This window comes from Mastigoproctus giganteus, chromosome 11 (assembly GCF_048544385.1).
Source record: "Mastigoproctus giganteus isolate SK-2022 chromosome 11, ASM4854438v1, whole genome shotgun sequence".
Classification (NCBI taxonomy): Eukaryota; Metazoa; Arthropoda; class Arachnida; order Uropygi; family Thelyphonidae; genus Mastigoproctus; species Mastigoproctus giganteus.
Window position 1 is genome coordinate 167769549 of NC_143585.1, and position 26475 is coordinate 167796023.

Consider the following 26475-nt stretch of genomic DNA (forward strand, 5'->3'; position numbering starts at 1 on the left):
ATGAGTTATATAGGAATGACCAATTTGGAGTCTTGCCAAAATAACTTCTTCTTGCCTTCTTTTCCTAAAACTAGAAGTCCACAGCTGAGGACTTTAGTTTTTCTGTGAGGTCTTGTGTGATAAACACAAGTAAATTTATTATTTACTTGTGTTTGTCACAGTTCATATCATTGAATCCTACAAGGCCGGTCTAGCCTAGTGGTCATGCGTGCGGGTGCATAAGTATACGTGCCTTGAGTGTCAGGGTTGAAGCACGTGATTGCTGAATACGGTGCTGTTTCTTGTATTCTGTCTATCTTGTGAACTCCTCTGACCATATGGTCATCCTGGAGTATAAACAGAAAATTTATTTATTTATTTATTCTGCTTTAACAGTGGATTTATAATCAGTGTATGGAACTTTCAGATGGCAGAATGATCTACTGTCAGGATGTTTAGCAGCATGATCCATACGTTCATTACCTGGAATTTCGACATGACCAGGGATCCAGAAGAAGATGACCACCTGGTTGGATGTTTCACATTGATATAAACGAGATCGGATCTGTTTCAAAATGGGATATTGAGGAGAAGAGGAGAGCTGTCGAGGCAGAGTTAGGTGGGTTGTAAAACTGCTAGTTGGGGGGGATACAAGGACTAATAGAGTAACAGTAGCCACTGGCAGAGGTGGAAGTGATTCTTGCACTGCTTCTATAGAAATTAGCAGAAGCCTGAAAAACAAGATGCAGGATATTTCAGAGACTGCTGGGAGTCATTGCGGTACAAGTAAACACATGGGTTGTGTTAGGGTAGCCAAGAATAGAAACAGGTGCATGTATACCTGCGTGTACACCAATGCTAGGAGTTTGGTAAATAAATTTGATGAATTTGAGGTATTGCTCAAAACATCAAAGGCAGATATTGTTGGGATATCAGAGACGTGGTGTCACACAGATATAAGGAATGCTGAACTGGAATTTGGGGAATACGATGTGTATAGAAAGGATAGACAGGACAGGAGGGGAGGAGGGGTTATGCTATTAGTTAAGAAACACAAAGTCCAAGGAAGTGAAGCCAGTTGACATCGATGGACAGGGCAGTGTCGAGTCAGTTTGGTGTGACATAAGCATAGGGAAATCAAAATTGAGAGTAGGAGTGTGCTATAGGCCTAATGACTGTGATGAGTATAATAAGAAACTGTACAGGGAAATAGAGTGGGCCAGTAAATCAGAGCGTCTTATAATGGGGTATTTTAATTTCCCAGATATTGACTGGAATTTGTGGGTTGGTCACTCGCACACTAGCAAGGCTTTTGTGGATTTATTGGATGATTGTTTTCTACATCAGCATGTTCGTGAGGCAACAAGAGGGAGCAATACTCTTGATCTGATTATCAGCAGTGATTCTTCATGCATTAAGAATCTGCAGATAAATGAACCACTAGGTGGCAGTGATCACAGTGTGCTGAAGTGGGATTTACTCAAAGAGGTAACTACCATTAGGGGTAAAGGGAAGGGTTATTGCTTCCGTAAAGGCGACTACGATGGACTGAGACAGTATTTAAATTCTATACAGTGGGACCAACTGATGATGTTACCAACAGCAAATTCAAAATGGGAAGCATTCAAAGAACTTATCTTGGAAGCTACTAGGCTTTACATACCAACTAAGAAATATTGTTCAAGGTTTAGGCCAAAATGGATGTCAGATGAACTAATAAGGCATATGGCAGAGAAGAAAAATGCATGGGATACTTGCAAATTAACACATGACACAGAAGCCTATGATAGATACAAGTTGATATGCAACCAAGTTACAAAGGAGGTTAGGCAGGCGAAGGCAGATTACGAGAAATCCTTGGCAAGGGATGCAAAGAAAAACAGCAAAGAGTTCTTTACTTATGTAAACTCTAGAAGGAAGGGGATGAATCAGATTGGTCCACTTGATATTGATGGGTCAACTGTTGATGATCCTGCTCAGGTAGCTAACAAACTAAATGAATATTTTGCATCGACATTCACACATGAGGAGTTATTCAGCAAGGGGAATGCCAGAGGTGTATTCAACTCTAGCAGTAAGCTACAAAATCTTGAAATAACTGGGTAAAGTGGAGGAGAAACTGTTGAAGATAAACACAAGAAAGGCACCCGGGGTGGATGGGATCTATCCAGTTATATTAAAGGAGGCAGCAAAGGAAGTAAGCAAACCCTTAGCCATAATTATGAGAGCTTCCTTGGACACAGGGGAGGTACCCATAGACTGGAAATGTGCAAATGTGACCCCAATTCACAAAGGAGGATCAAAGGCTGATACAAGTAATTATAGACCTGTGAGCTTAACTTCTGTTCCAGGAAAATTAATGGAGGCACTGGTTAAAGAAGCACTGCAGGATCATTTAGACAAGACTTCAGTTATAGATCAGACACAGCATGGTTTTGTTAAGGGGAAGTCTTGCCTGACCAACTTGATTGGATACTATGATGCAGTCACAAAAGAACTGGATGCAGGGAATAACTTTTATATTATATACTTGGATCTTAGAAAGGCTTTTGATACTGTTGCACATGGAAGACTGCTACACAAATTGGAGCAGTGTGACATTGGAGGCAACTTGCTGCTATGGATAAAGGGGTGGTTGAGGGGGAGAAGACAGAGAGTGGTAATCAATGGACACTGCTCATCGTGGACTAATGTTATTAGTGGAGTCCCTCAGAGCTCAGTGTTGGGTCCATTATTGTTTTCTGTATTTATAAATGATATTGATGATGGTATATCAAGCTTAATGTCCAAGTTTGCAGATGATACAAAGGTTGGCAGCGTTGTCAAGGACACTACTGACACTATGCTACTGCAACAGGATCTGGAAAGGTTGAGCACATGGGCTGAGAGGTGGCAAATGAAGTTTAACATTGACATATGTAAAGTACTACACATGAGAAACAGCAACCCCAGAGCAACATATCAACTCTGTGGTACTACACTGACAGTGGTAGAGAATGAAAGGGACTTGGGGGTGGTTGTGCAGGCAGATATGAAGTTCTCTGAGCAGTGCAGACGGGATGCAAGGTAGCTCATGGAGTATTGTCAATGATATACAGGAATTTTTCCAGCAGGGATAAGGAGGTGATTATTCCATTGTATAAGGCAATGGTCAGGCCACACCTAGAGTACTGTATACAGGCCTGGAGGCCTCATTTCAAGAAGGATGTAGCGCTGCTGGAACGAGTACAGAGAAGGGCAACAAGATTAGTGAATGGAACAAAGGGGTGCTCTTACGAAGAAAGGCTTAAGTTTTGCAAATTACAGTGTCTGGAGACTAGGCACTGGCGAGGTTGTTGTTGTTGTTATTTGGTTTTTAGGAGCATTAGCAACTAAGGCCATATTGCTCCGGGGATATGCGGTGGTCATTTGCTGACCTTTCTGCATCCTCTGTATTTGGTGGTGACGGGCTCGAACCCCGATCTAATCAAGAAGCGTGTGCTAAGCATTGCTGCTCCTTCCCACCTGGCTACGGAGGCGCGGCACCGGCGAGGTGATCTGATAGAGGTGTATAAAGCCTTGAATGGTTTGAGTATGCTCAATGCCGATGGGATTCTTCCTCTTGCTCAGAATAATCACCTGAGAGGGCATAAATTCAAATTGAGGAAAGACAGATGTAAGATAGATGTACGGAAATTTGTCTTTAGTCAGCGGGTAGTTGGTTGGTGGAACAAACTTCCATCCCTTGTTGTGAAAGTTGATAGCTTAAATAAATTTGAGGCTCAGCTGGACAGGTATTTCGAACCAAAGGAGGGGTGAAGTGGGAGAGGGTTTTTTTTTTATTTTTTATTTGACTGATGCCGCATAAGCTTTCTTGCATCATATGCCTCTACTAATGCTAACGCTAATCTAGTATAAACAAGTAATATAAAAAAAAAATTTTTAAAGTCAATTCCTACTTAGGTCAACAAAGAAAAATTTTATTTTAGTTACTTTTTATTAAATAATTACAATTAATATAAATATGTATATACATATGACAGAATCACAATATTAAGTGGCAAAATAGAAAGCGAATTTCCTTGCAATTTTCCATTTTCCTTTCTATATATGGTGTTGGACTATTATTTTTATTCACATGTTTCATTTTCCATTTTGTTCCCTCCTTGACTCAGACTAGAACCCAGAATGAAAAAAGAATCTGAAAAAGAAATTTTTTTCCAGCGATCTACATGCTTCGCCACTGACGGTATTTATTCCTAAATTTATATCCTGCTAAATATCTTATATAAGAAAAATTTTTTTCTCCCATATAAAACTAAAATTAATTAATTAAATTTAATTAATGAATTAATATTTGAAAAAACTGTATTAACATCAAGTGTCATCCACTACAAGTTAAAAAAAAATTATTTGAACTTGAGTGGATGAATAAAAAGTATTTTATTAACGATTGAAAATCTGAACAAGATATATAAATATATATAGGGAGAGTGTGAACTAATAGTAGGAATTGAAAAATATGTATAAAAGCAGCCAACAAGGTATAAATGATATATAAAAAAATAATAAAAGTATAATGTAACAAGAGTATACTTTTAAAAGATGTAAATCTTTTAAAAGTATACTTTTAAAAACAGCTGACACATGGTCATTGTCAGAGAGTATCTGACTGAGTGTATAGGGCTGAGACAGATAGTTAATAATTAGACATATTTTAGAATTAAAATAGGTCTAATGGTTAAAATGGTGTCACAGTACTCACACGTAGGAGGGTCATCAGCTCTCAACAGAAAACAGTGCATAAGACAACTAATGTCCTAGGCGTAGACGAGCTAGAACAACTTCCTTTTTGCAGTTCCTGCGCAAACTAAACTGCCAGTGACTGATTACGGTTTTAACTGATTGTTTGTGACCTGCCCATGCCGAGACTGTTGCTATTGGGAGAGTAACATAAGGTGTATCAGCTGCCAGTAGTGCCTATATGGAAGTAACAGGCAATGAGTGTTGTGGGGGTTCTGGTAATCTGGCCACAACTTCTGCAGCTCATTCCCCCTGATCCCAATGTGTCTTGGAATCCAGCAGAAACAAATGCCGAATGAATGCTCAGATAGAGAATGTAACATTTGCTGGATCTAGGTCAGGAATGGATGAGGATTGGGATCAGGGGGAATGCCTGCAGTATACTTAAGGAGTCAATATACACCTTTGATACTTGTGAGTTTCAATGTGTGCCGAAGCTAACTGTATAGCATAGAACTCAGTTGCATACATGCCGCATTCTTGAGGAATCTTCCTAGACATAGTGTGATGTGAGAAGATGGCAGAAGATCTGACATATGTCTCTGACTTCAATTGATCGGTAAAGACAGGTAAGAAGTCAGAGTACTGATCTCGGTGGACAGCATAGAGTTGTCAGTAGACAGAAGATGGGATGGTAGCCGTACCCCCAATCTTTGATGGAGAAGTCGCATGATGGTAGGCGAGCATGCCAGGGTGAAAGTAGTTGAGTTGGTGGCAAGTTGAGTTAGACAAGGGCAACCTTGTCTACTATGATGTTCAGCCCTCTGAGCTCTTGGACACTGATACTAAAGTCCAGTTGGCAGTCTGATGGGTGTTATAAAGAGTTTCCCACTTTAGCTCAAAGAAGGATGGCCACGTAGAGTTGTCTGGCAGGGATTTCAATTTAAAAGTATATTTTAGTGACAAATGCTTTTTTCGCAGGGACAGTGGCAGTTCACCTGCTTCAAAGTATAAACTCTGTACAGGGGAAGTTCTAAACGCCCCAATAGCAATACGGATGGCTTGGTGGTGAACTGGGTCTAGCCACTGTAATATGCTGTTTTTAGGAGATGCATACAGACCAATAATGTAATTTAGATTGGACAAGTGCATAGTACAGGTGGAGTAAAGTGCATCAGTCTGCTCCCCACTTATTGGATGAGGTTGCACGTAACAAGTTCAGTACACTTGTGCGCTTTGTCCATAGTTGATGGATAAGTGGTAAAAATGTCAACTTATTATCAAATACGAACCCCAAGAATTTTGTCTCAGGTACTACTGGAATGATGTTTTGTCCGAGTGGGTCACGGTGAAGGTTTCATTTGTGACAAAAGTGTATGCAGATAGTCTTCTGAGGCAAGAACCTGAAATCATTAGTCATTGCCCAAGAGTTGATGTGGTCAATGCCGTGCTGCAATTGTCTTTTGGTAACCCTCATGTTGCATAATTGTAAAAATATGGTAAAGTCATCACTGAAGGGGTGCTTTTTAACATTGATAGCAAAAAGCGAACACTTAGAACTGACCTTTGGGGGGGGGACTCCCTCCTCTTGGCAAAATGATTGAGAGAGAATGGACCCAATGATCAAGTGTTGATCTATTCCTTTGGAAGAAACATACATTTGAAAGGAGGTCATTTGTTTCTAAATACTACATGAGATGGGCATTGACTATTCTTTTGAGGATCTTGCACAAGCAGCTTGTCAGAGCAGTGGGACGGTAGTTTTTTGGAATTTTTGGATCTTGTCCTGGCTTGGGGAAGACAACTATTGCTTTATGCCAGGAGTCTGGAAACTGATCTTAGAGATATATTCTGTTGAACAGATAGAGCAACCAATCCATAGATTCAGATGAAAGATGTTTAATACTTTCATAATGGATGTCAACTGGCCTGATAGCCTGGAAAGAAATTGCAGTTGGGTCTGCTATGGTGCATCCATTATATTCCATTATATGGTCCATCCATTATATCTCTCCATTATATCCATTATATTTTCATTTTCCAGACTTTGTCCCAGACAAGCTTAGGTGACACAGTATGGGTAATGGAAGATAAGTAGCAGATGCAGGATTCCTTCTGACTGTGATGTCTAATGTAACGTGCTTTGCCAATGTGCACGTTTGAAGGTTATTAGGTGGTGGAGTAGCAATGAATTTTCCCCACACCTTGTTTTGCATCTTTCTTGCTGCTGTGCATTCGGCATTCCATCATTGTTTTGGGAAAGGTGCTGATGTCTTCAGAATTGTAATTGCCGCTGCTTGAACAATATTGTCCGTGATGAATGTAACTGGATGGATTGGATAGGATTTTTTGGTGCAAAAGCGACTAAGGCTATGGTGCGCCACAAACACACCACAAAAATACAAATGAATAAAAGATATTGTAACCTTCCAGGAAGGTTACAAAGTCAAAAAACATAAATACATAAAATGCAGAAAAACATTGTGAATAAAAATATATGCACAATACTATATATATTGGTAAATATTAATACATTGTAAAAATTTAAAAACATCTGACATATGGTCATGGGCTCAGAAGATCTCACTGAGTGTATAGGACTCAGTCAGATGGGTAAAAGCAGTAAAACGAGTATCATTAAAATCTGGACACTCAACTAAAACATGTTTCAGGGACAACACTGTGTCATAGAACTCGCACACATGAGGGTCATCAGCCCTCAGCAAATACGAATGTGTCAGATGACTGTGTCCTATGTGGATCCAGGCAAGAACAACTTCCTCTTTAGTATTCCTGTGCAGACTAAACTGCCATGGTTCAATTACAGGCTTTATATAATGTAACTTGTAGTCTGTCTACTCCATGAATCCTGCCATTGGGAGTGTATCTTTTGGTGTTTTATTTGCCTGTAGTCTGTATAGGGGAGTGACAGGCAATAATTATTAGTGGGAATTGCTGATTTGGCTGTGCTGTCTGCTCATTTCCCCTAATCCCAATGTGGGATTAGGGGAAATCCAGCAGAAGCGAATATTGTATTTGCGTTCATGGAGACAGTGCACCCTCTTCTGAACTTGAGACAGAACTGGGCGAAAATTATAGCTCACAGAGAGTAAAGTTTGTAAGACACTCAAAGAATCAGAATATAAAATGAACCATTTGTAGTGGCATTTACTAATGTGATCCAAGGTTAACTCTATAGCGTGCAGCTCTGCAATAAACATGCTACATTCAGGGAGAATCTCCTGTGTTATTGTTATTTGGTTTTTTTAGGAGCATTAGCAACTAAGGCCATGTTGCTCCGAGGATATGCGGTGGTCATTCACTGACCTTTCCGCACCCTCCGTATTTGGTGGTCACGGGTTTGAACCTCAGTCTAATCAAGAAGCGTGTGCTACGCACTGCTGCTCCTGCCCTCCTGGCTATGGAGGCACCAATCTCCTCTGATATAGTGGTGTCTGTAAAGACAGAAGAGGATCCTACATTTGATTCTGACCAAACCATCTGTGTAAATTGGCACAAAGTCAGAATGTTCAGCTTGGCGTGCTGAATAGAGCTACAGGTAGACAGACGATGGAGGATCTGACTTTCCTCCATTTTTAAGGGAAAAGTCGCATGCAGGAACATGAGCATGCCAGGGTGCAAAGGTCTGCTTTGGTGATTGGGCAAACTTGTCTACCTTGATTTTAAGTTCTGAGTAGCTCTTGGAGACGAATACCAAAAGGACGATTGGCAGTCTGATGGGTGTTGTACAAACTTTTCATCATGGCTCAAAAATGGCTGGCCACGTTCTTATTGGGATTTCAATTTTAAAGCATACTTAAGAGATGACTGTTTATCGAAGCAATAGCAGTGGTTCTTTTGCTTCAACATATAGGATCTAGACAGGAGATCTGCTCCAGTAGTGATATGGAGAGCCTGATGATGGATAGGGGTCCAGCCATCAAAGTATACTTCTTCTGGCTGAATTGTATACCAGGGATCCGTAATCTAGTCTGATTCATACAGATGCATTGTAAATGCATAGTAGGGTGCATCGGTCCACAATCAAAGATAGAGAGGAGAGAGAGTTATTCAAGAGAGAGATATTCAGGCCTCTTGTGCAATTTGATTGGAGGTGACAGATGTGATTCAAAAAAGGTCAACTTTTTATCAAATATGTGTCCCAAGAATTTTGGGTCTCACACTATTGGAATAGAATTTCCAAGCCTTAATTCAGGTTCAGGATGAAGATTACGCTTATGTACGTAAACTGTCTTCTGCAGAGAGAACCTAAATCTATTAGCATGTGCAACAGAATTAAGGGGATCAATGGCTTAGAATTAGCATTAGTAGAGGCATTTGATGCAAGAAAGCAAGCTTATGCAGCATCAGCCAAAAAATAAAAAATAAATAAAAAATAAATAAATAAATAAAAAATAACCACTTCCACTTCACCCCTCTGTTCGTTCGAAATACCTGTCCAGCTGAGCCTTAAACTTATTTAGGCTATCAACTTCCACGACAAGGGATGGAAGTCTGTTCCACCAACCAACCGCCTGCTGGCTTGTTCAAGTTGTCTTTCAATAACCATCATGTTGTATAACTGAGAACATATGCTACAGTCATCTACATAGATAGCGCTGTTAACAGTTAGAGGAAGTTGTTCTGTGATGGAATTTACTTTGATGGCGAAAAGCATGACACTCAATACCGATCCTTTGGCACTCCCTCCTCTTGGAAGAAGGGACGAGACGGTGAGGATCCCACAAGAACTTGGAAAGACTGATTGGCTAAAAAGCTTTTAATAAAAACAGGGAGATGTCCTCTAAGACCAAGGCTATGCAAATACTTTAAGATGCAAAATCTCCAAGTTGTGTCATATACTTTTTTTCCATCAAAGAACACAGATACCATATGTTCTCATTTTAGGAAAGCATCCAGGATGGATGGATGTTTTTAGGTCTAATAAGATGGTCCAGAGTGAACCGGTTCCTTTGGAAGCCACACTGGATGCCGAAGAGAAAGTTGTTGTTGTTTGATTCTAAATACCATATTAAACGAAAATTTAATATGGTATATATAATGATGATGTAAAATGGATCCATGATTCTCTTTTTGCTATGACAGCAAATGCAATGTGCTTTGGCTCATGGATGTTTAAAAGCTATTTAATTGGCCATGGTAGCACATCATCGCAATATCCCCCAGTTTTTATTTTGAGCCTTTTTTGCTGCTGTGCATTATGAATTCCATCATGGTTTGGGAAAAGGTGGAAGCTGGATAGATGTTTTCGGAATGACATTCTGAAAAATGGTATTTTTTTCCGAAATACTGGATGATATTTTCTGTGATGTACATGACTGCATTATTGATGGACTTAGGACTGCCTGCAGTGATGTCAAAATCTGTCAGATGTTGGAAGGCATTCCAGTCAGCCTAATCAATCCTCCAAAGAGGTAATCTAAAAGGAAGACACAGTCTCCCACTATGTAAATAGGTTATCACAGTGAAGTGATAACTTCCATATGGATTCTCCTCCACTTCCCATGTGAGTGAAGGGAGTAGAGTAGGGAGCAGATAGCAAGATCAATGTCAGAAAATGTACAGGTAGGCATGTGGAAGAAGGTGTTACTTCCCACATTTAGTAGGAAAAGGTCACTGTCATTGAACATATGCTCTATAACTCATCCCCTACCATTAATAGTAACACTATCCCAGAGATTATTATGTCATTAAAATCCCCAAGAAGTAAGAAATGGGGGGGTCAGCTGCATTACAAGATCATCAAGGTCTTTCTCGGGGATGTCAGTCCCAGATGGCAAATAAATGGTTAACAAAGAACCCACTGTAAGGTAAATTGCAACAGACTCTTTGCTACTTACAACCGGCCTCTATGCTGAACCTTGAACAAGGATAGCCACTCCTCCACGAGCAGGAGCATCCGTAATTCTATCCTTACAAAAAATTGGGATGTTGCGCATGGCAGGGTCTTCATTTGCCTTAAGATAAGTCTCCTACAAGCAAAACCTGATTGGGTCTTGCTTCTGCAGGAGGGCTTTGATGTCATCACTATTTCGCTGGAATCCACGACAATTCCATTGAAGGAATTTAGACATACTTTTGCCTTTGTGGGTCCATCGGGTGGCTTCCGAGGTGCTGAGGGCTTACTTTTTGTCAATATTGGATTTATCTTTTTTGGGGAAGTATGGACTCTGTCCGGTTTCCATTTTCTCCTCCATAAACAGTCCCAAGACTGAATCATCTGGTACTTGTTTCTCCTTGACATCCATTTTTTTCTTGTGAACTATAGAGTATTTATTTCAGGCTTCTTGCTCTTTTGTTCAGTAACTTCCTTCGGTACTGGTACAGCATTAGGAGTGGCAGCTGATTGGTCCTTCTGTGTGGGTTTTCTTGAACTTAACAGGTAACGTGCGATGGGAGTGAATGACTCCTTTGGTGGAATGGTCATTTTGGTCTGAGTTACAATGGAACATCTCCCTGCTACCTTTTGAACGTAGATAAGTTTGTTTGTATTTACAGGTTTCACCGCTTTTCTTGCCTCCTGATATGATATGTTCAGCTCTGCCATAAGTCTTTGAATTTCTTTTTCTTTTTTCCACCTCTAGCATGCTCATGAATAAGCAGGGCACATAGGCGGTTAATACAGGTGAGTTTTGTCGTTGAACATGCTGTAGTTTTGAGGTCCTTTGCAGCACACAGAGTATATGCAAGGGCTCCATGACAGGTCATTTGCGAGTATCCATATTTCTGGCACTTAAACCACCATAAAGGATTTGGAATGAAGGACGCACTGGACAGTTAATATAGCCAGCTTTTATTTCATTAGGAGACACTGGTGAATTAAAAGTCAGGATGATGTTTCTTGTTGTAATAATTTTCCCAATGGTGGGACCAACTGATGATGTAACCAACAACAAATTCTAACTGGGAAGCATTCGAGAAATATCTTTAAAGCTACTAGGCTTTTCATACCAACTAAGAAATAATGTTCAAGGTTTAGTCTGATATGGATGTCAGACGAACTAATGAGACTCATGGCAGAGAAGAAAAATGCATGGGATGCACATAATTTGTTAGGCGACAAAAAGCCTATGGCAGATACAAGCTAGTCTGTAATCAAGTCACAAAGGAGGTTAGGCAAGCAAATTCAGATGATGAGAAATCTTTGACAAAGGATGCAAAGACTTCTTTACTCATATAAACTCTAGAAGGAAGGGGATGAATCAGATTGGTCCATTTGATACAGATGGTTCGACTGTTGATGATCTCACTCAGATAGCTGACAAAATTAATGACTATTTTGCATCTACATATGAGAAATTCTGTAGGGAAGTGGAGGCCAGAAGCTTATCAAACTCTAACAGTAAACGCTAAATGATTTTGTAATAACTGATAGCGAAATGGAGGAGAAATTGTTGAAGTTAAACATAAGAAAAAGCACCTGGGGTGGATCCAGTTATATTAAATGAGACAGCAAAAGAAGTAAGCAAACACTTAGCTATAACTATGAGAGCATTGTTGACTCAATTGCACATCTGACTATGGTGTTAACTAGGTGGTCTGAAACAGTTTTGAAAGTCTATACAGTGGGACCAACTGACAATGTTACCAATAGCAAATTCTAAATGGGAAGCATTAAGGGAAGTAACCTTAGAAGCTACTAGACTTTTCATACCAACTAAGAAATACTATTCAATGTACTGTTCATTTGACATGCTAAATGGATGTTAGATGAAGTAATAAGACATGTGGTAGAGAAGAAAAATGCATGGGATACATATAAATTAACAGGTGACACAGAACCCTATGAAAGATATAAGCTGGAGGGTAATCAAGTAACAAAAGAGGTTAGGCCAGTAAATGTAGATTACGAGAAATCTTATCACAGGATGCAAAATAAAAGATCAAAGAGTTCTTTAATTATGTAAACTATAGAAGGAAGGGGATGAATCAGATTGGTCCACTTGATATCGATGGTTCAACTGTTGAAGATCCTGCTCATGTAGCTAACAAATTGAATGAGTATTTTGCATCTCATTTAAACACGAGACATTCTTCAGAGAGGGGATTGCCAGAGGTGTATTAAACTATGACAGTGAGCTAAATTACTTTGTAATAAGTGAGAGCAAGGTGGAGGAGAAATTTATGAAGATCAACATAATTAAGGCAGCTGGGGTGGATGAGATGCATCCAGTTATACTAAAGGAGGCAGCAAAGAAAGTTAGCGAATACTTAGCCATAATTATGAGAGCTTCCTTGGACTTAAGGAAAGTACACATGGAATGGAGATGTGCAAATGTGACTGCAATTCACAAAGGAGGATCAAAGGGTGACACAGGTAATTACAAACATGTTAGTTTAACTTCTGTTGAGGAGAAATTAGTGGAGACACTGGTTAAAGAAGCACTGCAGGATCATCTAAACAAAACTTCAGTTATAATTTGGGCACAGCATGGGTTTGTTAAGGAAAAGTCTTGTCTGATCAAGTTGATTGGATACAATGATGTTTGTCACAAAGGAACTGGATGCAGGGAATAACTTTCATATCATATATTTGGATCTTATAAAGGCGTTTAATACTGTTGCACGTGGAAGACTGCTGTACAAATTGGAGAAGTGTGGCATTGGCAGCTGTTTGTATGTTATTTGGTTTTTAGGAGCATTAGCAACTAAGGCCATATTGCTCCGGGGATATGCGGTGGTCATTCCCTGACCTTTCCACATCCTCTGTATTTGGTGGGCACGGGCTCGAACCCCGGTCTAATCAAGAAACGTGTGCTATGCACTGCTGCTCCTGCCCACCTGGCTAGGCATTGGAGGCAAATTGCTGCTAGGGATAAAGTGATGGTTGAGTGGGAGAAGATAGAGAGTGGTAATCAATGGACAGTGCTCTTCTTGGACAAATGTCATTAGTGGTGTTTCCCAGGGCCCATTTTTGTTTTCAATATTTATCAATGATATCGATGAAGGTATAACAGGGTTAATGCAGACGATACAAAGGTGGCAGGGTTGTTAATGACTCTAATGATAGTATGCTACTGCAACAGAATCTAGAAAAGTTGAGCAGATGGGCTGAGAGGCGGCAACTGAAGTTTAACTTTGACAAATGTAAAAATACTGCATATGGGTAACAGTAATCCCAGAGTAACGTATCAACTGTGAGGTACTACACTCATGGTGGTAGAGAATGAAAAGGACCTGGGAGTAATTGTGCAGTGAGATATGAAATTTTCTGAGCAGTGTAGACAGTCTGCAAGATTAGCTCATGGTGTCTTGTCAATGATATACAGGAATTTTTTTAGCAGGAACAAAAAGGTGATTATCCCATTGTATAAGGCAATGGTCAGGCCACACCTTGAGTACTGTATAGAAGTCTGGAGGCCTCATTTTAGGAAGGATGTAGAGCTGCTGGAACGAGTACAGAGAAGGCCAACAAGATTGGTGAATGGAACAAAGGGTTACTCCTACAAAGAAAGGCTTAAGTTTTGCAAATTACAGTGTCTGGTGACTATGCACCTGTGAGGTGATCTGATTGAGGTGTGTAAGGGTTTGAATGATCTGAGCAAGCTCAGTGCTGATGGGATTCTTCCTCTTTCTCTGATTAATCACCTGAGATAAATTCAAATTGAGGAAATACAGTTGTGTGGAAATTTGCCTTTAGCTAGCGGGTGGTTGATTGCTTGAACAAACTTCAATTTGTCACTGTAGAAGTTGACAGCTTAAAAAATTCAAGGCAGAACTAGAAAAACATTTGGAGCGAATGGATTGGTGAAATGGGAAAGTTTTTTTGTTTTTTTTGCGGATGCTATATAATCTTGATTTCTTGCATCATATGCCTCTACTAATGCTAATCTGCAGTTCCCACGGACTGGAGAAGTGCAAATACCATATTTCTTCGATTCTAAGACACTTTTTTTCACCTATAAACATCTCTAAAAAATGGTGTGCATCTTAGAATCGATGGCATCTGACAATCGCAGTTTTTTTTTTTTTTTTGAATTTTCCCACATTTGCACACAGCACCACGTTTTGTTTTTACGCGGAAACCAAACTCCAAGTTTTACCCTTATCGCATTCTCCAATTCCGTTGGAGAATAAACTGGCGTGGGGGATTTTACATGCTTTTGAAATGTGAAGCCACCATTATTTCATTATAGTGGTGTTTACTCAGAGAAAACTAGGAAGGTTTGTTTGTATCTTCGAAAGTATGTAAGAAGTGGAGTTACTGTATTTCGTTCATTTTGATCCCTTATTGCACATTAAAATGTTGTCAAAAAGATTGCACTACGAATCTGCACTGAAACGAAAAGTTATTGTTTATGCAGAAAAGCATAGAAACAGAGCTGCAGGTCGACATTTTGACTTTAGTGAAGGAAATATTCGCTGTTGGAGAAATGATCACAATTCCATATTTTCGTGTAAAGCAACAACCAAGTGTTTTACCAAGTGCCTAAAAAAGGAAGATTTCCACAAGTCGATGAAGCTGTGATACGTTCTGTAATGGAGACACGTGCAAAAGGATTATCCATCACTTGACAAGCCATGCAACTGAAAGCCGGAGAAATTGCCAAGTCCCTTGGAATAGAGAAAATAATTTTTAAAGGCAGTCATGGCTAGTGCGACAGACATGAGTTGTAGTGGATTATCTTTAAGGTGTCGAACATCTATCTGTCAAAAAATTCCTGCAGACTTTCAACAGAAGCTGATTAACTTTTAGCAGCAGGTAATGAAATTAAGGAAAAAAAAGAAACTGAGTTTAGTCAAATTGGAAATGCTGATGAAACCACGGTCTTCTTCGATATTGCTCGAAATTACACCTAAAGTTGCTAAAGAAATCAAGATTATAAGAACGGGCTATGGAAAGCAGCATATCACTGTGATGCATAACTGCTGATGGTCGAAAGTTGCCACCATATTTAATTTTAAATTGAAAAACCATACCGAAGAATGAAATTTTCCCCAAAGATGTTATTGTGTATGCACAAAAAAAATGGATGGATGTCGGCAGAGCTTACGGAAGCCAGGCTAAATGTTGTGTGAAATAGACGTCCTGGAAGTCTTAGTAACCTAGCGAGCATGATAGTACTTGATGCATTTCATGGACATTTGTCAGAAAGGGTCATAAATAAAATCGTGCAAAAATGTGGTGACTTGGTGGTGATTCCTGGTGGCATGAGTAGCCAATTGCAGCCACTCGACACTTTGGTCAACAAACCATTTAAGGATTACTTGAGAAAGGAATATGAATCCTGGCTGTTGACTGACAATGTTCTGCTGACACCTTCCGGAAAAATTAAGAAAGCACTGGCATCAAAATTGGCAGAATGGGTATCAACAGCTTGGAAGCTAATCCCAGAAAGAATAGTGCAGAACTCATTTAAAAAATGTTGCATCACCAACGCTCTCGATGGCTCAGAAGACGATATATTATGGGATAATGAAGATAGCAATGGCTCAGAAGAATCAGACTCTGAATGTGAAGTTAACTCTGATATTGATTCCCGTGCAGATATCGACAGCTCAGAAGATTCAGAAGGAAGTGATGAATAATATATCTACTGATAAATACTATTGTTGTTAGTAAATTGAATTCTATTATAATAAAAATATTTGTTAAATATATTTTAGCATTTTATTTTATTTATTTATTTATATATATTTTTAGAATCAAAGCTTTTTTTCTGTTGATAGTACTGAAATTAAGGTGCGTCTTACAATTGAAGAAATACAGTATATCTCCAATTCGCAAAGAGGGATAAAAGAGTTACATGAGTAATCACAGACCTATTAGATTAACATTTGTTCCAGGGAAAATAATGGAGTCACTGGTTAAAGAAGCATTGTAGCGTCATCTAGACAAGACTAAAGTAAAAATTCAGAGACCACATACTGGATGCAAAAAATAATTTTGATATCATATACTTGGATTTCAGGAAAGCTTTTGATACCATTGCACATGAAAAACTACTGTACAAACTGGAGCAGTAATGGCATTGAGGGGAAAGTTGCTACAATGGATAAAAGGATGGTTAAGTGGGAGAAGACAGAGAGTGGTAATTAATGGACACTGCACTTCGTGGACTAATGTTATTAGTGGAATTCCCCAGAGTGCTGGGCCCATTCTTGTTTTGTAAATTTATCAATGATATTGATGAAGGTATATCAGGCTTAATGTCCAAGTTTGCAGATGATCCAAAGTTTGTCAGGGTTTATAGGAAGTAATGACAGTATACTACTGCAACAGGATGTAGAAAAGTTGGGCAGATGGGCTGATGTGGCAACTGAAGTTTACCATTGACAAATGCAAATTACTGCGTATAGGTAGCAGTAACCCCAAAGAATTGTACCAATTGTGTGACACTACACTCAGGGTTGTGGAGAATGAAAAAGACCTGGGAGTATTTCTGAGCAATGCAGACAGGCAGCCAGAGCAGGTCATTGGGTCTTGTCAATGATATACAGGAATTTTGCAAGCAGGGATAAGGTGATCCCCTTGTACAGGCACTCTCAAGCTTACGTAATACTAGACTTATGGAAATTCAACTTTAAGTAAATTTTTGATGACCGGTGCAACTTAAAAAAATTGTGGAAACATATTTCGCATCCCGTAGGAATAAATGGAGATAACGTGAAAATATTGTAATGTGAGCCCAATGACACATTGTGGTTTTCCTTTTTTTTTTTTTTTTTTGGTAATTCATTCCAAAACTCAGAAGTTGATATTTTCAGTTCATAACTAAGCTATTCATCTCTCTAAAAGGTCATTTTTATAATGGAAATTGCACTACACTTTCATCATTATCATATGTTCGGTTAGAAGAATAAATTTTGAACACCTTTGTGATATTTTTCTATAACACATTTCTGGAGGTCACTACCAAAAAACAATAAAATTAATTTGTACTTTCCAGTTTATTGTGCTTTTCTGTTAAGTGCATCTAATTATAAATGGGTAGTAAACTCGATCGTATTGCATTTCCGATAATCCAGATAACTGGAATTGTGTGGGTATTTACGTTATTGTGGTGGAATGTTTCTCCTTCACTGAAACCTTCCACCATATAAAAAACATATATAATTTTCAGAATCTTCTCTTCATTACTATTCACTTATTACAATGGTGAAGGGAAAGGGACCAACAGAAAGTGCAAGTGATGGCAATGCCAGGAAATAAAACAAAATTGATTTAGAAATGAAGACAATTAAGACGTACGAAGCAGGACAAAGTTTGTCATCTATTGTATGGAATTAGCTCTCGCTGCTCCAACAGTGAATACTATTTTAAAGAGCAGTGCGTATATAAAAGAACACGTTAAAGGATCAACGCACATAAGATCAACAGTGATCACAAAACAGTGTTCAGGTGTTATATCGAAGGTGGAAAAGCTATTAATAATATGGATGGAAAATCAGAGTCAGAAGCAAGTGCCCCTGAGTCCAATGGCCATTCAAGCAAAGGCAACAAGTATTTATGAAGATATTAAGGATAAGTATGGCAAACCCCAAGCCAAGTTCATGGCAAGCAATGGGTGGCTTAATAGGTTCAAGCATCGCACTGGTTTTCAAAACATTAAAGTATGTGGTGAAGTCGCCAGTGCTGATTCTGCAGCTGCAGAGAAATTTTGTGATGTGCTGGAAAAAACCCATTCTAAATCTCAACAGCCCTCAACTTCTGCAGTGGCGTGCTTATCAGCTGGAGAGTTAATTCTGGCAATGATGCTCAAAAGGTAAAATTTTCTGACATTATGCCTGTCTCCTCCCGTTTTGTAATTTTACAATTTTGAAATTTTTGTAATTGCAGACATTTTTAATTTTTCCTATGCACGAAATAAAAACAAATTGAATAAATAATTCTATTTACATGTTCATCGGACATTTCTTTTTTGCTTCAATCAAATTCAGCGTGCATAGTTGCGAGTGCTACATAAGCATTTAAGAAAATTCTGAGACTTATGTAGAGTTCCACGCAATGCAACCGTTATGTAAGTTGGGGAGTGGCTGTATAAGGCAATGGTCAGGCCACACCTTGAGTACTGCGTACGGGTCTGGAGGCCTCATTTTAGGAAGGATGTAGAGTTGCTAGAATGAGTACAGAGCAGTACAAGACTGGTGAGGGGAACTTAACTCTTACAAAGAAAGAGTTCAGTTCTGCAAATTGCAGTGTATGGAGACTAGGCACTTGTGAGTTGATCTGGTTGAGGTTTATAAGGCCTTGAATGGTTTGAGCAGGCTCAATGCTGATGGGATTCTTCTTCTTGCTCAGATTACAAACCTGAGGAGGCATAAATTCAAATTGAGGAAAGACAGTTGTAGAATAGGTGTATGGAAATTTGCCTTTAGCCAGCAAATAGTTGGTTGCTGGAACAAACTTCCATTTGTTGTTTTGGAAGTTGATAGCTTATATAAATTCAAGGAAAAAGTGGACAAACTTTTGGAACAAATGGATGGGTGAAATGTGAATTTTTTTTTTTTGTTTTTGGTTGATGCTGCATAAGCTTGTTTTCTTGCATCATATACCTCTACTAATGCTAACTCAGTTTCCCTGTAAACAGCAGAGTCAAAATGCGAGCATGCATGGTTGAGCAATGCTTTAGCTATACTGTGTAGGTGGCTCAGGGTGCATTCAGATTTATAATTTGTGAAAGGGTTTTTTATAAATGATTTTGGCGTAAGACAACTGCTTCCTTAATAGGAGGCCATTGTCTTACATCACAATGAGAGATGGTGAATGAATAATACAAGTAACAGGCATTGCAATATAATCCTGGGGCATGATGTTATCTGCCCCCCCCTATTTGCTGAAACCGATTCACAGTTAGCTATTTACGCTTGTGTGGGTTATCTGTCTGTAGTGAATTAAGTTTGTTGATCTCAGCTAATTTGAGAAAGAGGCCTGGCGTCTTGAAAGCTCCTTTTTGTGTAATATATTTTATGTTATCCTACATTTCTTGCTTTCAGTTGTATCTATTTTCAGTTTCTACGGTATATTTTACTGTGCATCTTAATTGTGATTTACTATTTTTATGTTCTGAACTGTACATATTTTCACTTTTAATTGTAGATATTTTAACATCTGTGAAGTCAGAAGAAGTAGTATTTTATTAGTATATCTAATCCTAATGCTCAAGACCTTTTCTCTAAGATTGTGAGTAATTCCAGTGTATTATAATCTGAACTAATACAAAAATTATCTCACCTATTTATATTGTTAAAATTGGTTAATATCTGTTCATGGAGTTTCTTCTCATATTCTTGATGTTTCCTATTAAAAAAAAAAGAATGGGTAAAGAAAATTATAAATTTTAATTGATATGTTTTCAAATTAATAATCCACCAGAGGTTCAATACATGCTATTCCTTACTGATGTTTGTAGTGGATAAAGATTGCTTAAAAATTCTTTCAATTATAGGTTATATTTATGTGATTCTATTTCCAGTCGATCATTATATAAGAGGAAAGACAGAGACCATGATGTACTTTGGCATTAATTCAGAAGTTTTTAAGCACAATTATCATTTGTTCAAGTGTGCTACATTAGTTACAAAGGAAAATTTTGTAAAAAAACAGCACATGATTAGGATAGCAAAAACTGCTAAGAGCTAAAGTTGTTGGTGTTTGTTTGATTTATTGGTGCACTGGTTACAAAGACCATAATGCACATATAACAGTCTTAGTTGGTACAGGTTTGGTATATTAAACAGGTGGGTTCAGATCAGATGGTATTGGTTTATTATTTTCAGAAAAATAAAAAGATCATTAATATCTTGTCAGCCTCAAAGGATCTGCTGTAACATAAGTTGATTAGAGGAACATAGATGGTATCAAAATTAACTATTCATCTTTTTCTCAAGTATAGCATTATCTGAGGCATATGATGCAAGAAAGAAAGCTTAAACAGAATCAGCCAAAAAAAAAAAAAACCTTCCCATTTCATACCCATCCGGTCACTCCATTTATCTAGTTCAGTCTTAAATTTATTTAAGCTATCAACTTCCACAACAACAAATGGAAGAGTGTTCCACCAATCAATTACCTGCTGGCTAAAGGAAAACTTCCACACATCTATTCAACTGTCTTTCCTCAATTTGAATCTATGCTCCCCCCCCCCAGGTTCTTAATCTGAGCAAGCAGAAGTATTCCGTCAGCATTGAGCCTGCTCAAACCATTCAAGCCCTTATACACTTCAATCAGATCACGTCACAGGAGCCTAGTCTCCAGATTCTGCAACTTGCAGAACTTATGCCTTTCTTCGTAAGCACACCCATTTGTTCCTCTCACCAATTTTGTTGCCCTTCCCTGTACTCGTTCTAGCAACTCTACATCTTTCCTAAACTGAGGCCTCCAGACCTGTACACAGTACTGGTGTAGCCTGACCATTGCCTTATACAAAGGGATAATCAGCTCTCTGCAAGCAAAATTCCTATATATCATTGACAAAACTCCATGACCTGCTCTGGCAGCCTGTCTGCACTGCTTAGAGAACTTCATATCTGACTGCATAATTACCCCCAAGTCCTTTTCATTCTCCACCTCTCTGAGTGTAGTACCACACAGTTGGTAAGTTTCTCTTCGGTTACTGCTACCCATATGCAGTACTTTGCATTTTTGTCAATGTTAAACTTCAGTTGCCACTTCTCAGCCCATCTACCTAACTTTTCTAGATCCTGTTGCAGCAGCGTACTGTCTTTACTGTCATTAACAACCATGCCAACCTTTGTATCATCTGCAAACTTGAACATTAAGCCTGTTATATACCTTCATCAATATCATTGATAAATAAACAAAACAAGAATGGGCCCAGCACTCTGGGGAACTCCACTAATAACATTAGTCCACTTACAGCAGTGTCCATTTATTACCACTCTCTGCTGTCTCCCACTCAGAGAGTGGGAGACGGCCGGGGCCGCGTCAACCTGATGCGGTACAAGTGATGTATCGCACCAGAGCGGCAATGACTAAGGGGTGGCAGAGACCAATGTGTTCTGTAAACACTAAAAGAGAGGGCAAAGACTAAGGAGACTAAAAGTTCAATGTATTGAATAATGTGTTTAGTCATATTTTATATTAACAAATAATGAATTTTAAATTTAAAACTTTTTTTTTTTTCAATATTTCTCAAATGTCTGACAGAAGGAAACAACTGTCTGGTTATGAATAGAAAAAGAAAGAAAAATATGAAAGCAACCAAATAACAATTTTAATTTTTTATAATATTTTATCAAGCTAAGTAAAATGTCAAAAGATGAAATTTTAAAACATTGTTCAGATTTAGAATTACAGTTATCAGATGCCACCAATGAGGAATGTCCAAAAGATATTGATGCTGTAGATCTTGCAAATGAAATACAAATTTTTCAAAATGTTATGTCCGTGAATCACACTCCACAAGAAATTTTAAGTTTTATATTCAAAAATAATTTAAGCACTCTATTTTCTAATATATTAATTTCATTAAAAATAATGTTAATAATGCCAGTATCAGTAGCTAGTGGTAACCGCTCTTTTTGAAATTAAAATTAATAAAAAATTACCTCCATTCATCAATGCATCAACAAAGATTAAATAATTTGGCAATATCTATAGAAAGTGATTCTTTGGATCTAAAAAATACTATGACTGATTTTGCTACAGCCAAAGCAAGATAAGTTAAATTTATATAATGTTTTGTTATTATTATTTTAAGTTTATATATAGTTTTATTTTATAGTTTGCAGCCAAAGCAAAATAAATGCATTTTCGTTTTTTTATTTTATTTTTAACATATTTACTTCATGTATCATAATATGCTATTTTGTGTTTAAAAATAAAATTATATATTATTTTGGAAATTTTTTTTAATTCCCAAAAAAAAAAAAAACAAAAAAAAATTGATATAAGAAAAAATTACCGTGAGGTGGAGGGGGTAAAACGTTTGCACCAGGGTGACTATATAGCCTAGTGCAGCCCCTGGAGACGACAGAGATATAATGGGCATTCAATGCAATTCTGGCAATTCTGATAAGTTCTCAGTAAAAAGGGCTGCAGAACTGCAATATTTGTTAAAAAATGGTTTGAAATAGTAACTGAAAACAGATGCCTACTATCTAATTTCAAAGATGTTCATTTGATTGACATTATGTAATTTTTATGAATGTCATCGGTTTCTATCTTCCGACCAAACCCACTGATATCTGTTCTGAATTTTGAAGCTAGCAGTAGTGTGGGGTACCTCATAGATGCCTCTTGAAAATAACATTTGCACATTAACAGTTATAGATGATTAAAAATCTGAAATTTTCCCTATCTTTCTAAATATAACTTTTATTGCAATAGTTTCTGAAATGATTTTTTTTAGTTTCCTTGTAGAAATGGGTGGTGCAAGAACCTGTCAGGTGCTCCAGCAACGTTTTTGCAACTAAAGTGCAATCCAAGAAACTACTCATTTTATTTCAAATATTTTGTGCAGATGATATATACAGTGCTGATGAAACAGGCCTGATTTATCATGCCACGTCAGATGGTTCTTTGTGCTACAGTCGCGTAATATTGTCGGTTTCAAAGAAGGCAATGAATCACATGACTCTGTTATGTTGTTCAAACATGTCAGGAACTGATAAAAAGAAGCTGTTGGTTATTGGGAAAAGAGCTAAGCCTCGATGCTTTAAGAGGCTAAGAATGGACACTTTACCAGTGGAGTACTATGCTAATGCATAGATGACTTCCAAAACTTTTAAGAAATGGTTAACGAGGTGGAACGTGGAATTACATCAGAAATCAAGAAAAGTTATTCTAATTCTTAACAATTCTGCAGCACACCCTAGGTGTTCAGAATGTTTGAAAAACATCCAGCTGGAATTTCTGCCAGCCAAACATGTGTTTGGTGCAAGCAATAGATATGGGAATCAAAAAATTTGAAGATGATGTACTGTGGAAAGTTAGTGAACCACATCCTAGAAGCAATTGAAGAAAATCTACTGAAATTATCTTCCACAGCCGAGGAAGTGAGTGCAAAGATTAACCATCTCCAGGTGGTACAGTTTGTTGCTGATAGTTGGTGAGAAATAAACTGTTTTTCTCATTGCAGTTTTAAGCTTTCAGGCTTGGAGATGCCAGAAACAGCCAAAAGTGAATATTCAGAACTGCAAAAAGTTAAGAACTATGAAGAATTTAAAGGTATCGACAATAATATTGAATGTTACAACAAAAATGAAGATTGTGGATGCAATCATTGAAATCATTGTATCAAAACACCAAGACAAGGAATCAGAAGGTGAGGAAAGTGATGAAGGTTACACATCTGAGCTTGAATGAGTGACTATACAAAATGCCAGGAAATTCATTGGAGGGTAATGATGATACTTCATGCAGGAAGACAATGAAGGCAGTCCATTATCTGCACTAGATGTCTGTGCTGATTTTGTTCACTCACAGTCAATCAAAAAAACAAGGCAAGGTACACTGGATAAATTTGCCTTTAGCCAGCGGGTGGTTGATAGCTAGAACAAACTTCCATCTGTCGTAGTGGAGGTTGAAAACTTAAATAAGTTCAAGGCAGAACTAGACAAGCATTTGGAGTGAATGGATGGGTGAAATGGGAAAGGTTTTTTTTTTTTTTTTTTTTTTGTGGCCAAAGCTTGCTTTCTTGCATCACATGCCTCTAATAATGCTAATTCCTCCTCCTCAATGCCTCTTCATACCACGGTTTCGTATTTTAAATTATGACCATGTCCCCCAAAACAAATTATGAAAAAAAAGTGATGTGTGTTCAAAGAACTAGCAATTTCATATTGGAAACACAACAAAGTTAATACTGTATATACTCATATATCTGCTGTACATTCCTATTTCCAAGGATGCAAATTAGCTAAAAATTGGCTGCATATAGTGCTTCAATATATTTACCAATAAATCAAACAAACAAACAAAAAACAACAACACCAACTTCAGCCCTCAGTTGCAGAGTAATTATGTAAACAACAGGACTCTTCAGACTATTAATTATTGTAGACATCCAATTTCTTCCCTCAATGACAGATACAATCAAAGAGCATACCAGTGGAATTAACTGCAAACAGCTACTTCTGGTAATATAGCTACTACTTGTTAAGTGTGTTACATTAGTTGCAAAGTAAATTTTTGTAAACAACAGCACATGACATCATTATTCGACTAGTGGTTACACTTAGGATAGCAAATATTTCTAAGGCTAAAGTTGTTGGTGTTTGGATTTATTGGTGCATGGGCTACAGACATAATGCACCTATTACAGTCTTTGTTGGTACAGGTTTGGTATTTTTAAACAGATAAGTTCAGATCAGCTGGTACAGGTTTATCATTTTCAGGAAATTAAAAAGATCATTAGTAGAAGCATATGATGCAAGAAAGCAAGCTTATGCAGCATCAGCCAAAAAAAAAAAAAAAAACATGCTCCCATTTCACCCCTCCGTTCATTCCAAGTACCTGTCCAGCTCAGCCTTAAATTTATTTAGGTTATCAACTTCCACAACAAAAGATGGAAGTCTGTTCAACAAACCAACCACCCACCGGCTAAAGGCAAACTTCTGCACATCTATCTTTCCTCAATTTCAATTTATGCCCTCTCAAATGATTATTCTGAGCAAGAGGAAGAATTCCATCAGCATTGAGCATGCTCAAACCATTTAAACCACCCACCGGCTAAAGGCAAACTTCTGCACATCTATCTTACATCTGTCTTTCCTCAATTTGAATTTATGCCCTCTCAAATGATTATTCTGAGCAAGAGGAAGAATTCCATCAGCATTGAGCATGCTCAAACCATTCAAGGCTTTATACACCTCAATCAGATCACCTCGCCGGTGCCTAGTTTCCAGACACTGTAATTTGCAAAACTTAAGCCTTTCTTCGTAAGAGCAACCCTTTGTTCCATTCATTAATCTTGTTGCCCTTCTCTGTACTTGTTCCAACAGCTCTACATCCTTCTTAAAATGAGGCCTCCAGACCTGTATACAGTAATCAAGGTGTGGCCTGACCATTGCCTTATATATTGGGATAATCACCTCTTTATCCCTGCTAGAAAAATTCCTGTATATCATTTACAAGACACTATGAGCTACTCTTGCAGATCATCTGCACTGCTCAGAAAACTTCATATCTGTCTGCACAATTACTCCCAGGTCCTTTTCGTTCTCTACCACTGTCAGTGTAGTGCCACAGAGTTGATACGTTGCTCTGGGGTTACTGTTTCCCATATGTAGTACTTTACATTTGTCAATGTTAAACTTCGATGGCAGTAATCGTGAAAAAGGTGGGTATATGGGATGTGTTAGAGTAACTACGAATAAGAATAGGTGCATGTATACCAATGCTAGAAGTATAGTAAATAAATTTGATGAATTTGAAGTGTTGTTCAAGACATCAAAGGCGGATATTGTTGGGATATCGGAGACGTGGTGTCACACAGATATAAGGAATGCCGAACTGGAATTTGGAGAGTACAATGTGTACAGAAAAGATAGACAGGATAGGAAGGGAGGAGGTGTTATGCTGTAAATAAAGAAAAACATAAAATCAAAAGAAGTGCATCCAGTTGATATAGATGAACAGTGCACTGTTGAGTCAGTTTGGTGTGACATAAGCACTGCAAAAGCAAAAATGACTTGAATGAGTACAATGAACAATTCTATAGAGAAATAGAGTGGGCTAGTAAATCGGATTGTCTTATAATGGGGGATTTTAACTTCCCAGATATTGACTGGAACTTGTGGGTTGGGCACTCACACACTAGTCAGACTTTTGTGGATTTTTTGGATGAT

At 38.1% G+C, this 26475-nt stretch overlaps 1 protein-coding gene across 4 annotated transcripts in view; it reads right to left on the minus strand.

The window, feature by feature from the left end:
* Nucleotides 1-26475, minus strand: part of LOC150078561 (uncharacterized) — a 773569-nt gene that overhangs the window by 399989 nt on the left and 347105 nt on the right. For 3 of the 4 annotated variants that reach the window (XM_090385508.1, XM_090385509.1, XM_090385506.1), the window contains exon 10: nucleotides 19898-19963. The exons of the other annotated variant lie outside the window; for it this stretch is intronic. In XM_090385508.1, coding sequence (XP_090241634.1) covers nucleotides 19898-19963 — 66 coding nt within the window. The remainder of the gene's footprint in view (nucleotides 1-19897; nucleotides 19964-26475) is intronic. 4 annotated transcript variants of the gene reach the window in all.